Raw genomic sequence first — 20,074 nt, 5'->3', positions numbered from 1 at the left:
GAATAACAAAACTCAAATTAATATGCATATAAATAATTATAGGTTCATCAGCTGAATAACAAAACTCATAATAGCATATACTTGTATATAAATAATTATAAGTTTTCCTCCATAATTTAATGATTTCATTTGTTCATCTACAGTAGAACTAACAGCTTACAAAATCAGTATATTCCATTGTTCTAAGACTTCTAACCCACATTTAGCAAAAATTTATAAAAACAAAATTTAACAATACCATACATAACAGCTTGCTCAAACCTTCCACCTTCAATTCTGCACAAAACTATACTAGAAAAACCAGTAGTTGGGTTCTTTAAGCTCAAGTAACTCATCTTTACTGGGGCTAATATGACATTGCCTTCCTACATTTCCAATCACAAGCATACAAGCCCCCTACCAGAACATTTTTTTATTTTTTTTTCATTTCACTCATATTTTCTATTTTAGAACATGAAACAGTTAGTGCTAAGGACTATTCAAGTCGATAGGAAAGGAACAAAAGGATCTCCCAATTGAACCTAAAGCAAACAAAAAAGTTATCTTTGGGTTCTTAAGAATTAGAAAACAGAGCTCCCAACTTATGAAAATCCACCCTGTTTAAATGCTTAAAAAGATTACAGGAGAATGGTGAATTGGTGACAGGGCAAAGATTAAGGCACTAACAGAAAGTGTTCAACAATTTTTACAATTGGCGCGGACTTTAAAAACTCTGATTAAAGATGTGATAAAACTACTCTGTAACCCTTCATACCAATTGCAAAATTATCTCAAGATAATGCACAAAAACAGAGTAAAAAAGAAAAGGCACCTAAAGTTAATCTCTTTACCCTTTTCTTATCCCCTTTCTAAGCAAGGTACTAAAAGATCTAAGCACCACAACATAACTTAATATAATCAACAACGGGATTGAACCCTCTAATTTAAGTTACGTATATTACTTTACAGTTCTCATAATCCGCAAGTCTTTTTCGAAAGATAAGCAACATGGCTTAGTAATCTAACTCTTCTACACCTCAACAATATCCTTTAAATAACAGTATCTCACACTACCCCAACAAAATCAAATCTCATCACACTCCATTATATACAAGCTCATAAAGTTTGGGGCTTTACATCACGAATATCAATGCAATCAATATAATTCTTGTATGAACTCAAATTTCTCAAGATTTTGATGGTTTTCTGTTCCTTCCCAAAAATAAAACTAAGTAACTACCAACTTGCTAAATTACCATACTTCACAGTGCATCAACAAAGTCCCACAAAACACTATACTACACCATACACAACTCACTCAAATTTGATATCAAAGAAAGCATCATCATCAATTCATCATCAACAAAATAACAAAATTGCAAATAGCATATATATATAAATAAATAATTATAGGTTAATATTCCTCAATAATGTGATGATTCCATTTCTTCATCTAAAGTAGAGCTAACAGCTTACTAAATCAGTATATTCCATTGTTCTAACTCACAGCAAAATTCACTTTTATAACAAAATTTTATAAAGACAAAATTTAACAATACCATACATAAACAGCTTACTCAATCTCCCACCTTCAATTCACCTTCATCCTCTCCATCAATAACTCCCAAGACTGCTGTTCAAAATCGACCCAAGAAGTCCCAACACCGCGAAAGCTAACAACGGGCTAACATCCAATGTATCGAAAATCGGAGGAATAATATTTCTAAACAGATTCAAATAAGGATCACACAAATCCCTAATTGCCGATAATGGCTGCCTATCCCACGGAATATTAGGGAACCAACTGAGCAAAACCCTAACCATTAAAACCCCACTGTAAATATCAAGCCATTTCGCCATTCCAGCAGCAACAACTGTTAATGGAGTATTGAGGGAACCACTTGGGCGGTCTTTCAATGCGGCGAAGAACAAAGGACCCACTGAACCTAGCAAATTCGTCCTCAAATTGGTGAGATTCTGGAGCTCAGTAGGGGTTGGTAAGGGTAAAATCGAAGCGATTTTAGTAGCGAAGAGTTTCGAAACGGCGAAAACGGTGGCGATCAAGGTGGTGATTGGGCGCATGGAAGTGGAAAGTGGGGAATCGTTGAAGGGTAAAGTTGGAATTGGTGAAATTGAAGGTGCTGGTGAGGTTGAAGATGAAGAAGAAGCCCTAATTTGAAGAGAGAGATTGGTGGTTGTTGCGGCGGAGGTTGCGAAGCATAGGGTTTTTCTGGTGGGTTTTGATAAGGAGAGAAAAGGGGTTTTAGGGTTTAGGAGAAAGAGGGATTGAGAAGAAGCTGTAAAAGTCGCCATTGTTGAGGTTTCAGAGCTTCTTCTTCGTTGAAGGAGGAGAGAGAAAGAGAGAAGGAGGGAGAAGAGTGTGGATGATGTTTTGATAAGAGGAAGATTTAATGGCTTATTAGTGGGCTTTTTATTTTGGTTTTTGTTTGAGTTTTTGAGTTAACTAATGTTGGACCCATAATAGATAAGTTGCATGCTAGACGTATTAAGAGCAACTACAATGGTTGGCTAATTTATTTAATAGTTTGGCATCCCACATCATCTTCTTAAGCTACAACAATAGTTGTAAATTAATTTATTTTTAAATTAATAATACTACCTCCGTTTCATATTACTCGCATCAAATGAATATTTTATGTCTCACAAATAATACCCCTTTGTTGCGAGTAATATAAAACAGAGGTAGTATTTTTTTATCTAATAAATATTTGCCAAGCTAATTAGCTCTACAAAGCTAATTTGCTTGCCAAAGCTAATCAACAAGATGTGCAACAATGGTGTAGTTACTAGCTTCAGATTTTTAATATTTGCAAGCTAGTCCCTTTTCCCAACCATTAGAGTTTAGAAGTGTCATCGATCTAAAATCGATTCAAAAATATATTTAATTTTAATTTCGACTCATATAAACAAAAATAACTTTGCATGAACTAGTTTAGGTCTCGTGCCACGCACGATAATTATAGTTTTAAAAAATAATATTAACTTTTAAATATAACTAGTTATTTTACAAAGATTTTAAAAAAATAAAAATAAAAAGTGCACGCTACAGGCCTGTTCACATTTACTTAATTTCACTTCAATTCAGCTCAGCTTCAATCAGTTCAGTTCATCTCCAATCAGTTCAGTTTAGTTCAGTTCAACTCTTAATTTCCCTCTCTCATAAAATATTCATTTCATCTTAGTTCAGTTCAGTTCAGCTCCAATCACTTCAGTTCAATTCAGTTCAGTTAAGCTCCAATCAAATTAGTTAAGTTCAGTTTAGCTCAGTTCAGTAAATGTAAACAGACTCTACTACTTGATGTGAATTTTAATCAATAGATGAACAACTATTTTTAGTACGGAAAAAATATGAATTGAATATTCCCTTGATGTAAATTAAAATATGTCCCAAATTATGATAATATTTTGTACTGTAATCATAAATGTTTGTGTGAAAAGGTATATCAAATCTTTTATATTTATAGTAATATCTTTGTTATTAACTTATATACCAAATTATTTTTGTATAAGATTTTATACTATAATTAAATTTTGAAAAAAAAAAAACTAAGGATGTGTCTTTTAGTATATAGTTATTGATTGATTGATTAGACCCTGTTCACTTCAAATTAAAAAAAAAAAATATTAATAATTTAGTAAAAATAAGTTCAGTTCAGTAAAAATAATTTCAATTCAGTAATCTTAAAAAAGAATTATAATTGAAAATTAGTAAAAATAATTTAAGTTCAGTAAAATTAATTTAGTTTCAGTAAAAATAATTTAAGTTTAGCAAATATAATTTTGTTTCAGTAAAAATAATTTCAGTTCAGCAAAAAGTTGAAGTAAACGGGGCCTTAAGTTTAAAATTAGACCTGACCTTATCGAACTCGATCCGAACAGACGAACACCCAAAATGACACCTCTAATTCATTTGTTCTTTGCAATTTTAGCTCCCTACAGCATTTTCCTAAAAAAATAAATACTTGGTAATATCCAATCCAATCAAATATTTTGGTTATACACTCGAATACATAATCTTTACTTTCCTTAATCACCAAAAAAAGCTGGTATAGAGGCTTGATTGCACAGTCAATATATAGAGTATTTTTAATAATTGTTTTAGTAAAAATCCTACAATATCTTATGGCATTGAATATATGAGTTGGAATACTACAAGAAAAATTACATATATGGAAGAAAATCATATGATTACATGAATATTTTTTAAGTATGGATAGTACATTATTCACTTTGATTCTAAAAAAAATGTTCCTATTTAATCAATTTCTTTTGTTCTACCTCATAATAATAGCTCACAAAAATTTAAGCACACCACATTAATTTAGCCATTCGATGAAAGTTTTCTCATACAACGGTTGTAAGTAAAATTTTATTGTTTTTCGAAGGTTTATATAGTAGAAACTTGTTCGATTTCAAGCATATACAAGAAAATGATGTCCCCCTTAATAATCTCTAGGAAGCCAACATTAAGCTTAATGCAATTCTTCAAAAATTGTCACAAAAATCCATTATTATTGCATATAATTATTGCAACACTTTTATTGTTGTGCCTTGCATTGCCTTCCTACTACTACTTCTCGATCTCATTCACATATGAAAGTACCATAATTGTTACCAATTGCAATGTTACTTGGCAGACACCGGGAAAAATCACTCCGAGAGTTGATCAAGAAGCAGCAAGGAAGCGAAAATATGATCAAAAGTCACTAGACATTCATGTTAAGCAAGATCCTTGCTCGGGCCGTTACATTTACATGTATGATCTTCCTCCAAGGTTCAACCAAAACTTGCTTAAAAATTGTAACACTCTTGTTAAATGGTATAATTTCTGCCCTTATGTGCAAAATGACGGTTTAGGCCCTCGAATTAACAAGAATAGTTGGTATCATACTGACCAGTTTATGTTATCTGTGATATTTCACAATAGAATGAAGCAATATGAGTGCTTGACTAGGAACTCATCCTTGGCCTCGGCGATTTATGCTCCATTTTACCCTGGCCTAGAGATAAGTCGATACCTTTGGAGCGAGGTTAACTCCTCGGTCAAGGATGCAGCAGCCTTAGATTTCGTCGTGTGGTTAAAGAAAAAACATGAGTGGAATCGAATGTTTGGTAAAGACCATTTCTTTGTTGCAGGGAAAATTAATTGGGATTTTAAGAGAACAGGTGATGGTAACGACGGTTGGGGTAGCAAGCTCTTGAATTTGCCTGAAGTCAAGAACATGACAGTACTAACAATCGAATCAAGCCCTTATGAAAGTAATGAATTCGCGATCCCATATCCTACTTATTTCCATCCCTCGAACATTAATGAAGTGTATAAGTGGCAGAAGATAGTGAATAGAAAAAAAAGAGCATACCTCTTCTCGTTTGCTGGGGCCTCGCGCCCCAATCAGAAACAGTCCATCAGAGGGGAGTTGATCAGTCAGTGTAAAGATGCGCTGAACGATCGTTGCAACTTAGTTAACTGTATGCAAAATAACTATCAGTGCAACAGTCCAACACATATCATCAAGATGTTCATGAAGTCTGTTTTCTGCCTGCAGCCCTCAGGGGATTCATACACAAGGCGGTCCACTTTTGATTCAATCTTGGCTGGCTGTATCCCGGTTTTCTTCCACCCTGGATCAGCTTACATTCAGTACTTGTGGCATCTTCCAAAAAATTACACCAAATATTCAGTGTTTATACCAGAAGATGGGGTTAAAAATGGGACTGTCAGAGTTGAAGAGTTGCTGTCACAGATTTCAGAGGAAGAAGTGTCTTCCATGAGAAAAGAGGTCATTAGATTGATACTGAGAATATTATATGCACGGAAAAAATTGGATATGGTAGAAGACGCGTTTGATGTTGCTGTCACAAATGTTCTCGAAAGGATTGAAGATGCCAGGAGACTAATTCAAGAAGGAAAAGAACCAAGCAACAATTCCTCTTAAAATTTAAGCAGGGAGTATTTTTCAGAAGGTAAATTAAAGGAGTGGAGTTCTTTCTTCTGACATTTTGGCCAAATGATGGATTTGGTAATGTATGCATAAACATTAGCTTATGTATATACTGTATGACTGAATTGTTATGGTACAAGTTTTTACACAGTTAGATCTCCTTTTAGAGGTTTGGAAATTCATTATTTCTCAATCAGTACTTCTGCAAGTTTTTCTGAACCTTTTGTTTCAGTTTTGCCCTGTGTCTGTCCACCTTAATAATATCAGTTCGTCGATGATCAAGAGTCAGGATTATACTGATGTTTCGTGTTTTAGCGATGTTATTAGTAAGACAGTTCTAAACCTATGATTTTTTATGAGTATAATCACATATTCTGACCAAAAAACATTGCAAACTACCATCAAGTAAGCTATCATCAATTCATCATACAATATTTCAAACGAAACAGAACAGAAATAAAATCATGCATTCTGAATTTCTGATCTCTGAACAATTGATTTAAGATGACTGATTTTTCTATGTTTCTCTCTAAGATTAGTTGTCAAAATCTAACTCAAAAGCTAAGCAGTAAAAAACTATCATGAAGTCAGATATTACAGTATACCTAACAACAACCTTTACTAGTTTTTAACTATCAATTCACTTGCACAATTATAACTTGAAATTTTGGCATTATTTCTGCAATTTCTGCTTGCTTCAGAAATAAGAATCCCATTCATGATCTTCGCCTTTTCCTGTGAAATAATACTTCCTTCTTGACTCCTCTTTCCCTTCTCGAAACCTTATCCTAGCTTCTTCAATCCTCCTCAGAACCATTTTAACAGATACATCAAATGAGTCTTCAATTGTTTCCAACTTATTTTGCGCGTAAATAATTCTTGGGATCAACCTTATTACCTCTTCTCTTAAAGCAACAACTTCATTGTCAGGAATTTTTGACAGTAGCTCCCTAACATTAACAGTCCCATTTTTAATCCCATCTATTGGTATGAATACAGAATACTTTGTGTAATTCTTAGGAAAATGCCACAAGTACTGAATGTATGCTGATCCTGGATGGAAAAATACCGGGATACACCCAGCTAAGATCGAATCAAAAGTAGATTTTCTCGTGTATGAGTCCCCAGGAGGTTGCAGGCAGAAATCAGACTTCATGTATGTCCGGATAACATTCTTTGGACTGTTACAAAGATCATCTTTATGCAAACAATTAAGCAACCTGCAGCTATTGCTTATCGCGTTTTTACACTGACTAATCAACTCTCCTCTGACCGATCCTGTCATATTGGGGCGAGGAGCTCCACCAAATGCAAAGAGGTATTTCCTTCGTGCTGACTTCCTCACGCGTTGCTGCCACTCAATCACCTCTCTGTCACTCGAAGGATGGAAATAGGTCGGATATGGGATTGCAAAGTCATTGCTGCCATAAGGGCTCGACTCAATGGTTAGCATTGTCATGTTTTTGGCTTCAGGCAAGTTTAAGAGTACATTACCCCATGCCTTAGAGTTCGCGTCTCTTAGCCTCCTAAAGTCCCAAGTAATTCTTCCTGCTACAAAGAAATGATCCTTACCAAGCATCCTGTTCCACTCCGGTTTTCTCCTTAGCCATGTAGCAAAATCAAGGGCTGCAACATCCTTAACTGATGAATTAAACCCGCCCCAAAGAAACCGGCCTACTTCTAATCCAGGGAAAAACGGTGCATAGATTGCTGATGCTATAAAAGAACTAGTAGTTAAGCATTCATACTTCTTCATCCTATTATAGAATATCACTGATAACATAAACTGGTTAGTAGCATACCAACTTGTCCCATTAATCCGAGGCCCAAAACCTTCATTTTTAACATAAGGGCAGAAATCGAACCATTGGCTAAGTGTATTACATTTTGTTACCAAGTCATGGTTGAACCTTGCAGGAAGATCATGCACATAAATGTAACGGCCTGAGCACGGATCTTCTTGTACACTGACTAATCTCTTCCCTGCTCTTTCCTGATTAATTACCGGTATGAGACGGATTGTTTCTTTCACTGTGTTTGAATATGGTGATAAGTAATGATAGGTATGCAATGAAAGACAGAATAGTATGAAGGTTGGGCTGATTATACACCATATATAGTTGTGACAATGGCAGAAAACCATTGATTCTAATACTAAGATTTTTCTGATAATAATATGTATTGCTTTTAAGAGTAAGGAAGATTTTTTGTGATCTTGATTTGCATAACAATTATAGCTTAATAATTGGCACCTAAATCTTTGTTGTTTTACTTTATCTAAGTCCAAGCTACTTATTCTCAATTCAGTTAAGATTTTTTTTTTTTTTTGGTGTCAGGGAATATAGGAATTATTGAGTTTATTTTTTAAAAGATATTATTTTCTGTATAAAAATTATATATTTATTTTTATTCTATTTTTCTATTTGAGGGGTTGTATAAAAAATTAAAAATTAATTTAAGCTGTTATTTTAAACTTTTCATTTGCTAATGATTTTGCTATTTATTATTATTTTTTACAAGATTTTGCTGTATATTCAGAAACTATGTGTAAATAAAAAATTTCAATGTAAAACCATCATGATATATTCTACGACCAAAAAAAAAAGATTGATATGAACTTCCATTTGTGTGTGCAATAGCTGATCGAAAAGAACTTTCATGATGAAGAGATTTCTTTATTGTTGTAAAACTTATTAATACAGCTTCAATTCAAGATCATGAACGAAATAAATTGTTTGTTTTATGACAAAATGTAACTATTAACAACAAGATGATCACACAAAGTAGGCAACATTTAAGAAATACAGGATTCGGTATATCCAACATCATCATGCAGGTGACCAGGAGGACAAAGATGGAGTCTCTGAATTCTCCCAAGTACTAGTGAGACCTCCATATCGATGGCCCTTAATGCTGTCAGCAGAGGCAAAGGGCTCAAGCTCAGCAATCTCTTCAGGAGTAAGCTTCACAGATAAGGCTCCAATGTTCTGGTTGAGGTTTTCAATCTTAGTGGTTCCTGGGATAGAACACACATCAGCTCCCTGGTGATGAACCCATGCAAGCGCTAGTTGTGCTGTGGTGCATCTTTTTCGGGCTGCTATTTCACTGACTCGCTCAAACATGTGTTTATTGTGCTCAATATTCTCTGGTTGGAACCTTGACAAGTTCTGAAAGCCAATAAGAGTAACATGTAGCAAGAGGTTACTATTAAAACAAGCAAGGTAATATTCACACAGAAGTCCAAAGTGATTCAAACTGTACAAAACGAGACCACTTATTTGGCACACATGGAACACATTGTATACAAATACGTTAACACTTTGGACAAACCTGCCGAAGGTCCTCCTTTGAGAAGCTCTCCACTATCTTAGGCCCTGAAGAGAGGAACCCCCTTCCAAGAGGACTATATGCCACAATTCCAATTCCGAGTTCCCTAGAGATAAATAAAGTCAGAACTCTGAACACAACAGTTTGATGTTCTCATTAGAATTTCGAGCATCAGAAACATGTCACCTGCAGGTAGGAATTATTTCATCCTCCACATCTCTTGTCCACAAGGACCATTCCAGCTGAACGGCTGTTACAGGGTGAACTGCATGCGCTCTTTTGATGGTTGAAGCTGAAGCTTCAGATAGACCTATGTACTTGATTTTTCCCTCCTCGACTAGTTTTTTCAGCTCTCCCATCTGATGCAGCATTGTCAACAAACGAAAGACAGATTTGGTTTTATATCGGACAATCTTAGTATAGCAGCAACCTTAAGTTGTGTAACACCCAACCTAATAATATATAGCATTTATATATATGAAAAGGCTTTAAATAGGTAGCTCTAAGACGTCTGAAGTAGCTTAAAACTTTATAAATTATTAGCACACCCTTGTGATAGACACAGTGATCAACCTATAATTTATTACCACTGAAATTGTCATCACATCAACACATCACCTCTGTTCATAATATTAAGTGATAGTCCCCTCTCTTCATAATATTAAGTGATAGTCCAAATGTTACTAGATATAACAAGAAAACTGGAAGTCCAAGTTAAGTAATGAATAATGTTTCTGGTAGCAGATTCCATTTCAGGATGATAAACCAGGGTGAATAAGAAAATAAAATGAAGCAAATGAACACACCGTGACTTCAATGGGAATTCTGGTATCAACACGGTGCTGATAATAGAGGTCGATGCAATCAACATTAAGCCGCTTCAAGCTTCCCTCACAGCAAGCCCTTACATATGCAGGATCACCACAAATCTCTCCTTTTCCATCAATAAATTTGACGCCAAATTTTGTAGCCAATTCCACTTTCTCCCTCCAACCTCCTCTCAATGCCTGCCCAACACAAATCCACAAGGCAAATAATAAGAAAAGAAAAAGAAAGCTAGCTTAATCATACTTGAAGTTCCAATTGGGACCAATTCCAAGTAATGAGTTATCTTGTTCCCAAAACCTGACTGCTAAGTTAATGTCACTTAACAATTAAGTTAACCAACAATCAGATTTAGTAGCACAAAAAATCAGCATCAAAACTAAATCTTGTCGAAATATATAGCTACACACAAAACGACATCAACAAAAATAAATCAAAATGCCTTGGGAAAAAATAAAAATTACCAAAACTGAGCACACACCTATAATATCAAAGCTTAAAATAAATAAACAAACAAAGAGCATATAGAATCATCAATATAAAAGGTGGCATATCTTAAATTACCTTGCCAAGGAGATACTCATTTGTATGAGGTCCATAAACATCAGATGTGTCAAGGAAGGTGATACCAGAGTCAATAGCATGGTGGATCAGTTGAATCATGTCTTCCTCGGGTTTAGGAGGGCCGTAAAAGGCAGACATCCCCATACATCCAAGGCCTTGAGCTGATACTTCCAAACCCTGAGAACCCAGCTTTACCCTCTTAACAGCTGATGCCATATTTTCCTTTTCTGCTTCCAGGATGTAAGCAACTGTGTATCAAGTGAATGTTAAATAGGCAAGAGAAACCTTTGGCCAAGCTCAAATCTCAGTGACTGGAGTTTCCAATAAGAGGGGCTGGATAGGGCCTTTTGCTAAATTTGACTTTTCTCATGGTATCACTTATCCTTAAATTGCCGTGTGTCAGATAGTTTTGTAATTATGTAATAACAGCTGAGTCAAGGAAATCAACCCATGAAAATTACATGAAAAGTAAATCTTCTTTATTAAGGCAAAAGATATAGATACAGTCCATACAGATTACAAAAAGAAACAAAAGCACACTTAACTGGCAAAAACAACTCCAGCAGTACAAAAAAAAGAAGTAATTTCATCAAAAAAACTACTGATGTTCACAACAAAACATTATCCTTTGGAGTACTGTTGCACAATATATGATGAACCCTTCATTCAGGTGTCCATGAGGACAAAGGTGGGGTGTCTGAAGTCTTCCAGGTAGAAGATAAACCTCCATATCGATCACCCTTAACACTGCCCTCTGAGGCAAGAGATTCTAACTCAGCCATTTCTCCTGGAGTTAGACTTACAGACAAGGCTCCAATGTTCTGATTGAGGTTCTCAATCTTAGTGGTTCCGGGGATGGGACATACATCATCTCCCTGGTGATGAACCCACGCAAGTGCTAATTGTCCAGGGGTACATCCTTTTTGAGCAGCTATTTCACTGACCCGCTCAAATAAATGTTTGTTATGCTCTAGATTCTCTGGTTTGAACCTTGGTAAGAGCTGAAAGGAAAGAAATGAGTAGATCAAGATGAAGCTAGAGATCAATAACCTTCACAAAGCTATTTAACTATGACAGGGGTTACTTTAATAATTGAGATAAGCCCTCATATTTACTTCCATTCATTAAGTACAACTTTATTATGTTTGTGAATCATGGAAGACATAGAGGAGCAACCCTTAGAAATAATTAACCTAGAAATACTAGCTTTGAAGTGCCCTGTTTCCAATAAAATCAAGGGGTCAAATTCTAGAAGCAAATAACAACGATGTTTATAATGTTAATTGACAAAATGACGGGCAATGAGCTTGTTGGTTAATTTTGAGTGGGAGTACACCAAGAAAGGCTTCAAATGCAACAAGGAACCTTTGCATAAATTGAAAAAGCACTTCTGCACATATATTATGTTAAAGGAATAGCAAGGAAATTATAGGTCAATTACAGTACATTTGAAACAGGAAATGGAGCATTGTTTTGAGGAATCCCTTAAAAACAAGATTTTACTTACCAAATATGGAGTATAAGATAGATAAATAAACTAGAAAAAAAGAGCAATTTTTTTAATCTTATACCAGTTAACTCAGAAAAAAAGACTATAAACTAAGTCAGAGCAATTTGGACAAACCTGCCGGAAGTCCTCTTTTGCCAAGTTCTCTGTCATCTTAGGCCCTGAAGAGAAAAAGCCTCTTCCTAAAGGACTGTACGCCACAATTCCAATCCCAAGCTCCCTATGTCAAGATACAACAAAGTCAGAACTTTGAGACACAGTCCCAAGTTTTTACATTCACTTACCAAGTATCAGATTTAACTCACCTGCAAGTAGGAACTATGTCTTCCTCCACATCTCGCGTCCACAAGGACCATTCAATCTGGACTGCTGTTATGGGATGAACTGCATGTGCTCTTCTGATGGTTGATGCCGATGCTTCAGATAAACCTATGTACTTGATTTTCCCCTCCTCGACCAGTTTCTTCAGTTCTCCCATCTGATGTAGCATATCAACATATAAGAGGACAAATAAATAGATTTTGAACATTAAGAACATAAATACAAAGGGGTTGGGCAATAAGATAATGATTATGCTGGTAAAGAGTTTTAGAAACACCAGCTCTAATAACACAGTGAATATTATTCCACAATTACTACCAAAAATTCTACTCTAAAAGCTATTGCTTTCGCATGCTTTGACTTTGTGACTATCTTTCATGCAAGGACTGCTTGATGTATGACCAATTCTCTAGCTAATTTCCGACCAACGTCCATAGGATTGGTTTAGATTTGCATAACACCTGAAAAATGACAATTTTTGTAGAAAGAGCTAAAATTTCTTGTACAGTTGTATTTGATACACCATCAGTCCATCCCTTTCCCCTAAATAGCTTATGATAAATAATCCGGTGTATTCAATAGTATGTGCTCCATTGTGATGGGACAACAATTCAAAACAAGAGACAAGGTGAACCTTCTATTTTCCCGTCCACTCCATACAACTAATTTCTCACCCAAATATAGACAAGAGATAGAGCAAATAACAAATGTTTTTTTGAAAAAATATACTAATAGAGATTTCTGAAGAAGCAATTGTACAAACCGTGACTTCTATTGAGGTTTTGGTATCAATACGATGCTGATAATAGAGGTCGATGCAATCGATATCCAGCCGCTTTAAGCTTCCCTCACAGGCAGCCCTTGCATAGGCAGGATCGCCATGAATTTCTCCTTTTCCTTCCACTTATCGAAGGCCAAATTTTGTAGCCATTTCCACTTTTTCTCTCCATCCTCCTTTTAATGCCTGCCCAAATTGGGCAAAAAAAAAAAAAAAAAAAAACACACACACACACACACACACAAGGGAAAAAAAATGAAATTCCAAAATACCCGAAAATTGAGCAAATACCCATCAACACCAAATAAACAATCAAAGCTCAAAAAATGTCATAAATGGAAAAGGGTAATGGTTAAATACCTTTCCAAGAAGAATTTCATTGGTATGAGGACCATAAACATCAGAAGTATCAAGAAAAGTGATGCCAGAGCTAACAGCATGATGAATAAGTTTGATCATATCTTGTTCAGGTTTAGGGGGTCCATAAAAAGCAGACATACCCATACACCCTAGACCTTGAGCAGAAACTTCTAGACCCTGTGAACCCAGCTTCATTCTCCTAACACCATTTGATTCTGCCATAGTGTGAAGTCTCTCTGTTTTCCCCTGTTTTCCTCTGGTTTTTGGGGTTTATTTTTGTTTCTCCTCTTTTGTGGGTATTGGTGAGAGGAGAGTAATTTGAGTGTGTTAAGTGATGGAGCTTATTTGAGTATTTAAATGAAGAAAAAGGGGGGAAAGTTGCAAAATTGATGAAGTCATGGTCTAATTGGGATATCTATTGAGTTTTGTCTTTGTTGATACAACCATACAAGTATATCTAAATTTGGGAACTTTGATAAAACAAACTCAAAGAACAGGGCTCCAAATTTTTAGAGGACCTAACGTGTATTATTTCTATGCATTGGCCAAATATAGGTGTTAAACAGCTTCGTTAAACAGTTCAGCCAAAGGGACTAGAGCACAAGACAAACTCAAATTTAAATGGGAAAATGTAAATCCAGAAGGCATGTAAACTAGTTTTTGCGGTTATTGGATATCTATTAATGCACAGGTTCATAAAAAATTAAATAAGAAAATTAATAATATGATTTGTTAATGAAAAAGAATTAAACAGTGGTAAAATCCTATACTTTGATGTCTCATTTTCAAACACCAAACTTTCATTTTAAGAAATTTTGCTAGGAAATAAGATAGTGAAATAAAAGAGTAAAAAAGAAATTGATTCATAGTCTTGGAAATAATTGAAAGGAATGATAAATATGCAGATTAGCATGGAGTAACAGTCTAATAGGCTATTATATAGCTAAAGATTACGCAATACAGGAGAAGAAAAACATGCTGCTGGGCTTATTAATGCAAAGTTTCATCTAACAGGCTTAATACAATTACATTATACATGGAAAATTCATTTGATGTTAGAACGATTCATGAGTTGATCACATGAAATTACGCGTTCATACCTGCTGCCAGGAGCCCTTCTTTGTGATGCTTGTAACCATCTTAGGCCCTGAAGAGAGAAAGCCCCTTCCTAGAGAAACCTTAGTTAAGCTCAAATCTCAGTGACTGGAGTTTTAGTAAGGGGGGCTGGATGTGGCCTTCTGCACATCTGACTATCCTCCTGGTGCCACTTATCCTTTGATTGCCGAGCGTCAGATAGTTAAATTATTATGTGATAACTTATAACAGCCGAGTTATGGAAATCAACCCATGAAATTTTCATGAAAATCAACTCATCTTTATTAAGGCAAAAGATACTGATACAAATTACAACATTAAACTAACACATAAAAACCCCAGTAGTACAAGATAGAGGTAAATTGATCAATATCTGAGCTAGCTGTAAGCGGAAAAATACTGATGTTCACAACATAGGATGAACCATTTTCATTCAGATTTCCATGAGGACAAAGGTGGGGTGTCTGAATTCTTCCAGGTAGAGGATAAACCTCCATATCGATCTCCCTTAACACTTCCCTCCGAGGCAAGAGATTCTAGCTCAGCCATTTCTTCTGGAGTTAGCTTTACAGACAAGGCTCCAATGTTCTGGTTGAGGTTCTCAATCTTAGTGGTTCCGGGGATGGGACATACATCATCTCCCTGGTGATGGACCCACGCAAGCGCTAATTGTCCTGGGGTGCATCCTTTTTGAGCAGCTATTTCACTGACCCGCTCAAATAGATTTTTGTTATGCTCTAGATTCTCTGGTTTGAACCTTGGTAAGTGCTGAAAGGCAAAGAATTAAGTTGATCAACATGGTGCTAGAGATGATCAATAATCTTTCCACAACTGCTCATAGCCTCGTACTATGAAAGGGATTACTTAATAAGCCCTCAAATTTACTTCTTTTTAATAAGCACAACTTTTCTAAGTTTGTAAATCATGGAAGATATAGAGGAGCAACCCTTAGTAATAATTAATCTAGAACTATGAATTGCTCTGTTTCCAATAAAGATGAAGGGGTCAAAGTTGGCAAAAAAATAACAACGGTGTTTATAATATTAGTTAATGCAATGACGGCCATCAATTTGGCAATTAATTTTGGGTGGGGGTACACCAAGAAAGATTTCAAATCAATAAAGGAACCTTTGCCTGAATGTCAAAAGCACTACTGCATACTTATTATGTTAAAGGACCCAAGCTAGAATTATCATCTTTGATTAAAAAAAAAAAAGGGGGGGGGGGGGGGGGATTATAGCAAGAAATTTATAGGTCAATTACGGTATATATAAAGCAGAAAAAGGAACTTTATTCTGAGGAATACCATTATACTTGTATAAGATTATACTTAACAAATATGGGGTACAGGATTAATAAACTAGATATTGAAGCTTTATCTTTTGCTTTTTTGAGGAATCTCAGAAAAATGAGACAATTAACTATGTCATAGCAAATTGGACAAACCTGCCGGAAGTCCTCTTTTGCAAAGTTCTCTGTCATTTTGGGCCCATAAGACAAAAATCCCCTTCCTAAAGGACTGTAAGCCACAATTCCAATCCCAAGCTCCCTATGTCAAGATACAACAAAGTCAGAACTCTGAAGGCACAGTTCCAAGTTTTCACATTCACTTACCAAGAATCAGAGATATCTCACCTGCAAGTAGGAACTATGTCTTCCTCCACATCTCTCGTCCACAAAGACCATTCAATCTGGACTGCTGTTATGGGATGAACTGCATGTGCTCTTCTGATGGTGGATGCTGATGCTTCAGATAAACCTATGTACTTGATTTTCCCCTCCTCAACAAGTTTCTTCAGTTCTCCCATCTGATGTAGCATAGAACCATATAAGAGGACTGGTTTTAATCTTAATAGCAATTACTGTGTTCTATCAAGAAAAAAAGCAATTACTGTGTTCTAAAATTAAATTGAATATGCTTCATATTAGTTCTAGCAAATTATTGTGAGCATGCTGTATAACATTCAGGTGCACATCACTTTACCAAACCATATAGAAAAGGTTTGTGATCGGTGACTCAGTTATCGTGCTAGTGGTCCCTTTATAAGCAAATTTTCAAATAATATTATTGGCAAAGTATTTGCTGCAATAGTATTTGTATGAAAATTAAGGACTTAATACAAAGAGGTTGGGGCTTAAGATAATGGGTATGTCAGTAAAGAATTTATAATACATTACATCAATCTAATAGTTAGTTATTCACAATCACTACTGCTAACTTCTACTCTTAAGGATTATCGCTATACATTCTTAAAATTTACCAGTAGCTTTCATACAAGGACAGCTTGAAATTAAACCGACTCTCACACCCCATCCAGTGACCATGGGGTTTGTTTAGTTTTGGCAATTGCCATAACACCTCAATAATGAGAGTTTGAGAAGAAAGTGCTCCAATTTCTTGTATAATAGTATTTGACCCACCACCTTTTCCCTAAGATTATGATAGCCTAACTGCTTAACACCTCAAAATAACAGTTTTAGAATAAAGTGCTTAGTTGTATTTAATACACCAACATCCTATCCCCAATTTCCCATACTGGGCTCGTTTGGTTACCATGGGAATTAAATTACCGTAGGAAGTTTTAATTCATGGGAAATAAATTCCCTTAGCTAAATCTATAGGAAGTGTGAAATATCTGTTTGGTTGACACTATGGGAAATAAATTCCCATGGTCAAATACTCCTAATTAACCCCAAAATTACCATCCTGTATATCCTCTCCTTTTCTCAGTTACTCTTTATCACTCCTCCCCAATTCCCAATCTGAAAATTTCATCATCTCTCTTCACCCCTCACCTCCACGGCTCCACCACTACAACCACCACTAAAAAAAATCCTAAATTTTCATCCACAAATTATACTTCTTTCTTTATGAATCTCACAATATATTAAATACCCACTTGATATAATCAAAGTTTGAAGCTTTACAATTCAAATTATACTATTGAATTTGGATGTTAACTTCAATTGGGTGTCTCAAAGTTTCGATTTTCATCGAGTTATTTGCAAAAAGTTTTGATTTTTATGATTTTTGGGGAAAGTTATGATTTTTATGATGATTTTTGGGGGAAGTTTTGGTTTTTATGAAGATTTTTGGGGGAAGTTTTGGTTTTTATGATGATTTTTGTAGTAAGTTTTTGGTTTTTATGATGATTATTAGAGCAAGTTTCATGATTTTTAGAGAAATTTTTAATTTTTTTTTTTATGAAGGTGGATGGCGATGATGACGATGATGGTTGATAATGAAGGTGATGGTGATGATTAAGGCAAAATGATGATGATTATGGTGGATATAAGGAGTAAATAAGTCCAGGAATTTTGATTCACCGTGGGGGGAGTCGGTGAATCAATTCCTCCATATTGTGGGAATTTCCATTTCCCAGGAAATCCCATTTCCCTACATGAAAAGGCAACCAAACAACAACTTACTGTAGCATTTCCCAGGAATTTTGATTTCCACCGAAATTAACAGTCAACCAAACGACTCCTAGGGGTTGTTTGTTTGACATAAAAAAACATGGGAAGTGAGACTTCCTAGGAATTGCAATTTTAGTGTGTTGTTTGGTTGACAATAATTTGGTGAAATGGGGGAAGTGGAACTTCCTAGGAATTTTGAGTTCCCACAAAATGTAGGAACTTACTTACCTAACCCCCCTAGGTAAGTGGAAATTCTCATGGAAGTTACTTCCCTCATTGTTAACCAAACAATTTTATAAAATTCCCATGAATTTGATTGTAGGAATTTAATTCCCATAAATTTACAATTCATGGGAAGTTCTAATTCCCAAGTGAACCAAACAAGATTATGGTAGCTTAACAAGTGTATTGAAGAGTATGTGCTAAATTGTGATGTGACCACAATTCAAAAAGAAGAGTTAAGGCTTCATTTTCCAATCTCTCCTTAAAACTAATCCATAACCCAAAAATAGACAAGACATAGAACAAACATGAATATTTCATAATTAAATGAGACATGTTTTAGAATCATAAGCAAGAATAACTAATAGAAATAACTGGTGGAGCAAATGGACGAACCGTGACTTCAATTGGAGTGTTAGTATCAATACGATGTTGATAATAGAGATCGATGCAATCGATATCAAGCCGCTTCAAGCTTCCCTCACAGGCAGCTCTTACATATGCAGGATCACCGCGAATCTCTCCTTTTCCATCCACATATCTAATGCCAAATTTTGAAGCCAATTCCACTTTCTCTCTCCATCCTCCTTTAAATGCCTGCCCAATTTACAAGATCAAAACCCAAAAATGGCCAATTCAATCATACTGTACACTATCAAACCCCAAAAATTGCATCATCAATATTCAATAAAGTCCCAATTCTAGTCAAATTATCAATGTGTTCAGAAATTCACAAAATTTCTTACAAAACATTATTATATCTCCATCCAATCAACAAAGCAATTAACCATTACCAATTATTACTAAAATTAATCAATACCCCAGATCAGAACATCATCATAAGATCATCAAAAACCAAGAACACGCCTAAATCAATACCCAAAATACCCTAAAAATTGAACACATACCCATCAAAATTAAGACCAAATTATCATCAAATTATTCAATCAAAGCTCAAATTATGCCATAAATAAAAAAGGGTATTGATTAAAAACCTTCCCAAGAAGAACTTCATTGGTATGAGGTCCATAAATATCAGAAGTATCAAGGAAAGTGATGCCAGAGCTAATAGCATGATGAATAAGCTTGATCATATCTTCTTCTGGTTTAGGAGGTCCATAAAAAGCAGACATACCCATACATCCTAGACCTTGAGCAGAAACTTCTAGACCTTGTGATCCCAGCTTCATTCTCCTAACACCATTTGATTCTGCCATTGTATCAAATCTCTCTGTTTTCCTCTGTTTTTTCGGGGGGGTTATAGTTTCTTCTCTTTTGTGAGAGTTGGTGAGAGGAGAGAATAATGAGTGATTTGACTGTGTTAAGTGTTGGGGGGTATTTGTAGTGATAGATAAGTTTGACTTTTTGATGAAGAGATTTGCGTAATTGATGAAGTCATTTTTTTTTTTTTTTTTTTTTTTTCGGAAAGAAAAGTCATGTTTTCATTGATTTGCATAATTGATGAAGTGAAGAATTATAAATAAAAAAAATACTTCCACCCTCTCATAATACTTGATACAGTTTTCATTTTCCTTCGTCCTACAATACTTGACACATTACTAAAGTATGGAATGAGAATACTTTTCGTCCGTCCCATAATATTTTTCCACATTTTTTCTCTCTTCACCTACTCCACTTCCACCCCACTTGTTCTTTTCTTACAATATTAAAATACAAAAGATAATCTTTTATATGATAAACAAATGTTTTAAATAG

At 35.2% G+C, this 20,074-nt stretch overlaps 4 protein-coding genes and 1 pseudogene across 4 annotated transcripts; 1 reads left to right on the top strand and 4 right to left on the bottom strand.

The window, feature by feature from the left end:
- Positions 1 to 1,347: 1,347 nt before the first annotated feature.
- Positions 1,348 to 2,390, bottom strand: LOC145631200 (ylmG homolog protein 1-2, chloroplastic pseudogene; annotated as a pseudogene).
- Positions 2,391 to 4,430: 2,040 nt separating this feature from the next.
- On the top strand, positions 4,431 to 5,936 carry LOC145633234 (putative xyloglucan galactosyltransferase GT12). Its single transcript, XM_081685503.1, has one exon. It carries the CDS (start codon positions 4,431 to 4,433, stop codon positions 5,934 to 5,936), a length of 1,506 nt encoding a protein of 501 aa, XP_081541629.1.
- A 703-nt stretch (positions 5,937 to 6,639) lies between these two features.
- LOC145633233 (xyloglucan galactosyltransferase KATAMARI1 homolog) lies at positions 6,640 to 8,085 on the bottom strand. Its single transcript, XM_081685502.1, has one exon. It carries the CDS (start codon positions 8,083 to 8,085, stop codon positions 6,640 to 6,642), a length of 1,446 nt encoding a protein of 481 aa, XP_081541628.1.
- A 503-nt stretch (positions 8,086 to 8,588) lies between these two features.
- On the bottom strand, positions 8,589 to 11,003 carry LOC145631199 (putative aldo-keto reductase 2). Its single transcript, XM_081683294.1, has 5 exons — positions 10,659 to 11,003; positions 10,076 to 10,276; positions 9,456 to 9,628; positions 9,273 to 9,375; positions 8,589 to 9,109 (listed from the first exon to the last, which is right to left on the bottom strand). Exons 1-5 carry the CDS (start codon positions 10,872 to 10,874, stop codon positions 8,771 to 8,773), a joined length of 1,032 nt encoding a protein of 343 aa, XP_081539420.1. The 5' UTR covers positions 10,875 to 11,003; the 3' UTR covers positions 8,589 to 8,770.
- A 302-nt stretch (positions 11,004 to 11,305) lies between these two features.
- LOC145632405 (putative aldo-keto reductase 4) lies at positions 11,306 to 19,686 on the bottom strand. The gene is made up of 8 exons (XM_081684770.1): positions 19,354 to 19,686; positions 18,755 to 18,955; positions 16,355 to 16,527; positions 16,166 to 16,268; positions 15,156 to 15,487; positions 12,471 to 12,614; positions 12,283 to 12,385; positions 11,306 to 11,659 (listed from the first exon to the last, which is right to left on the bottom strand). The coding sequence occupies exons 1-8, from the start codon at positions 19,573 to 19,575 to the stop codon at positions 11,321 to 11,323; spliced, it is 1,617 nt and encodes a 538-aa protein (XP_081540896.1). The 5' UTR covers positions 19,576 to 19,686; the 3' UTR covers positions 11,306 to 11,320.
- Between the last annotated feature and the right edge of the window lie 388 nt (positions 19,687 to 20,074).

Source organism: Chenopodium album, chromosome 5 (genome assembly GCF_948465745.1).
Source record: "Chenopodium album chromosome 5, dcCheAlbu1.1, whole genome shotgun sequence".
In the NCBI taxonomy this organism is placed as follows: Eukaryota; Viridiplantae; Streptophyta; class Magnoliopsida; order Caryophyllales; family Amaranthaceae; genus Chenopodium; species Chenopodium album.
This window is presented reverse-complemented; position numbering and strand designations above follow the sequence as displayed.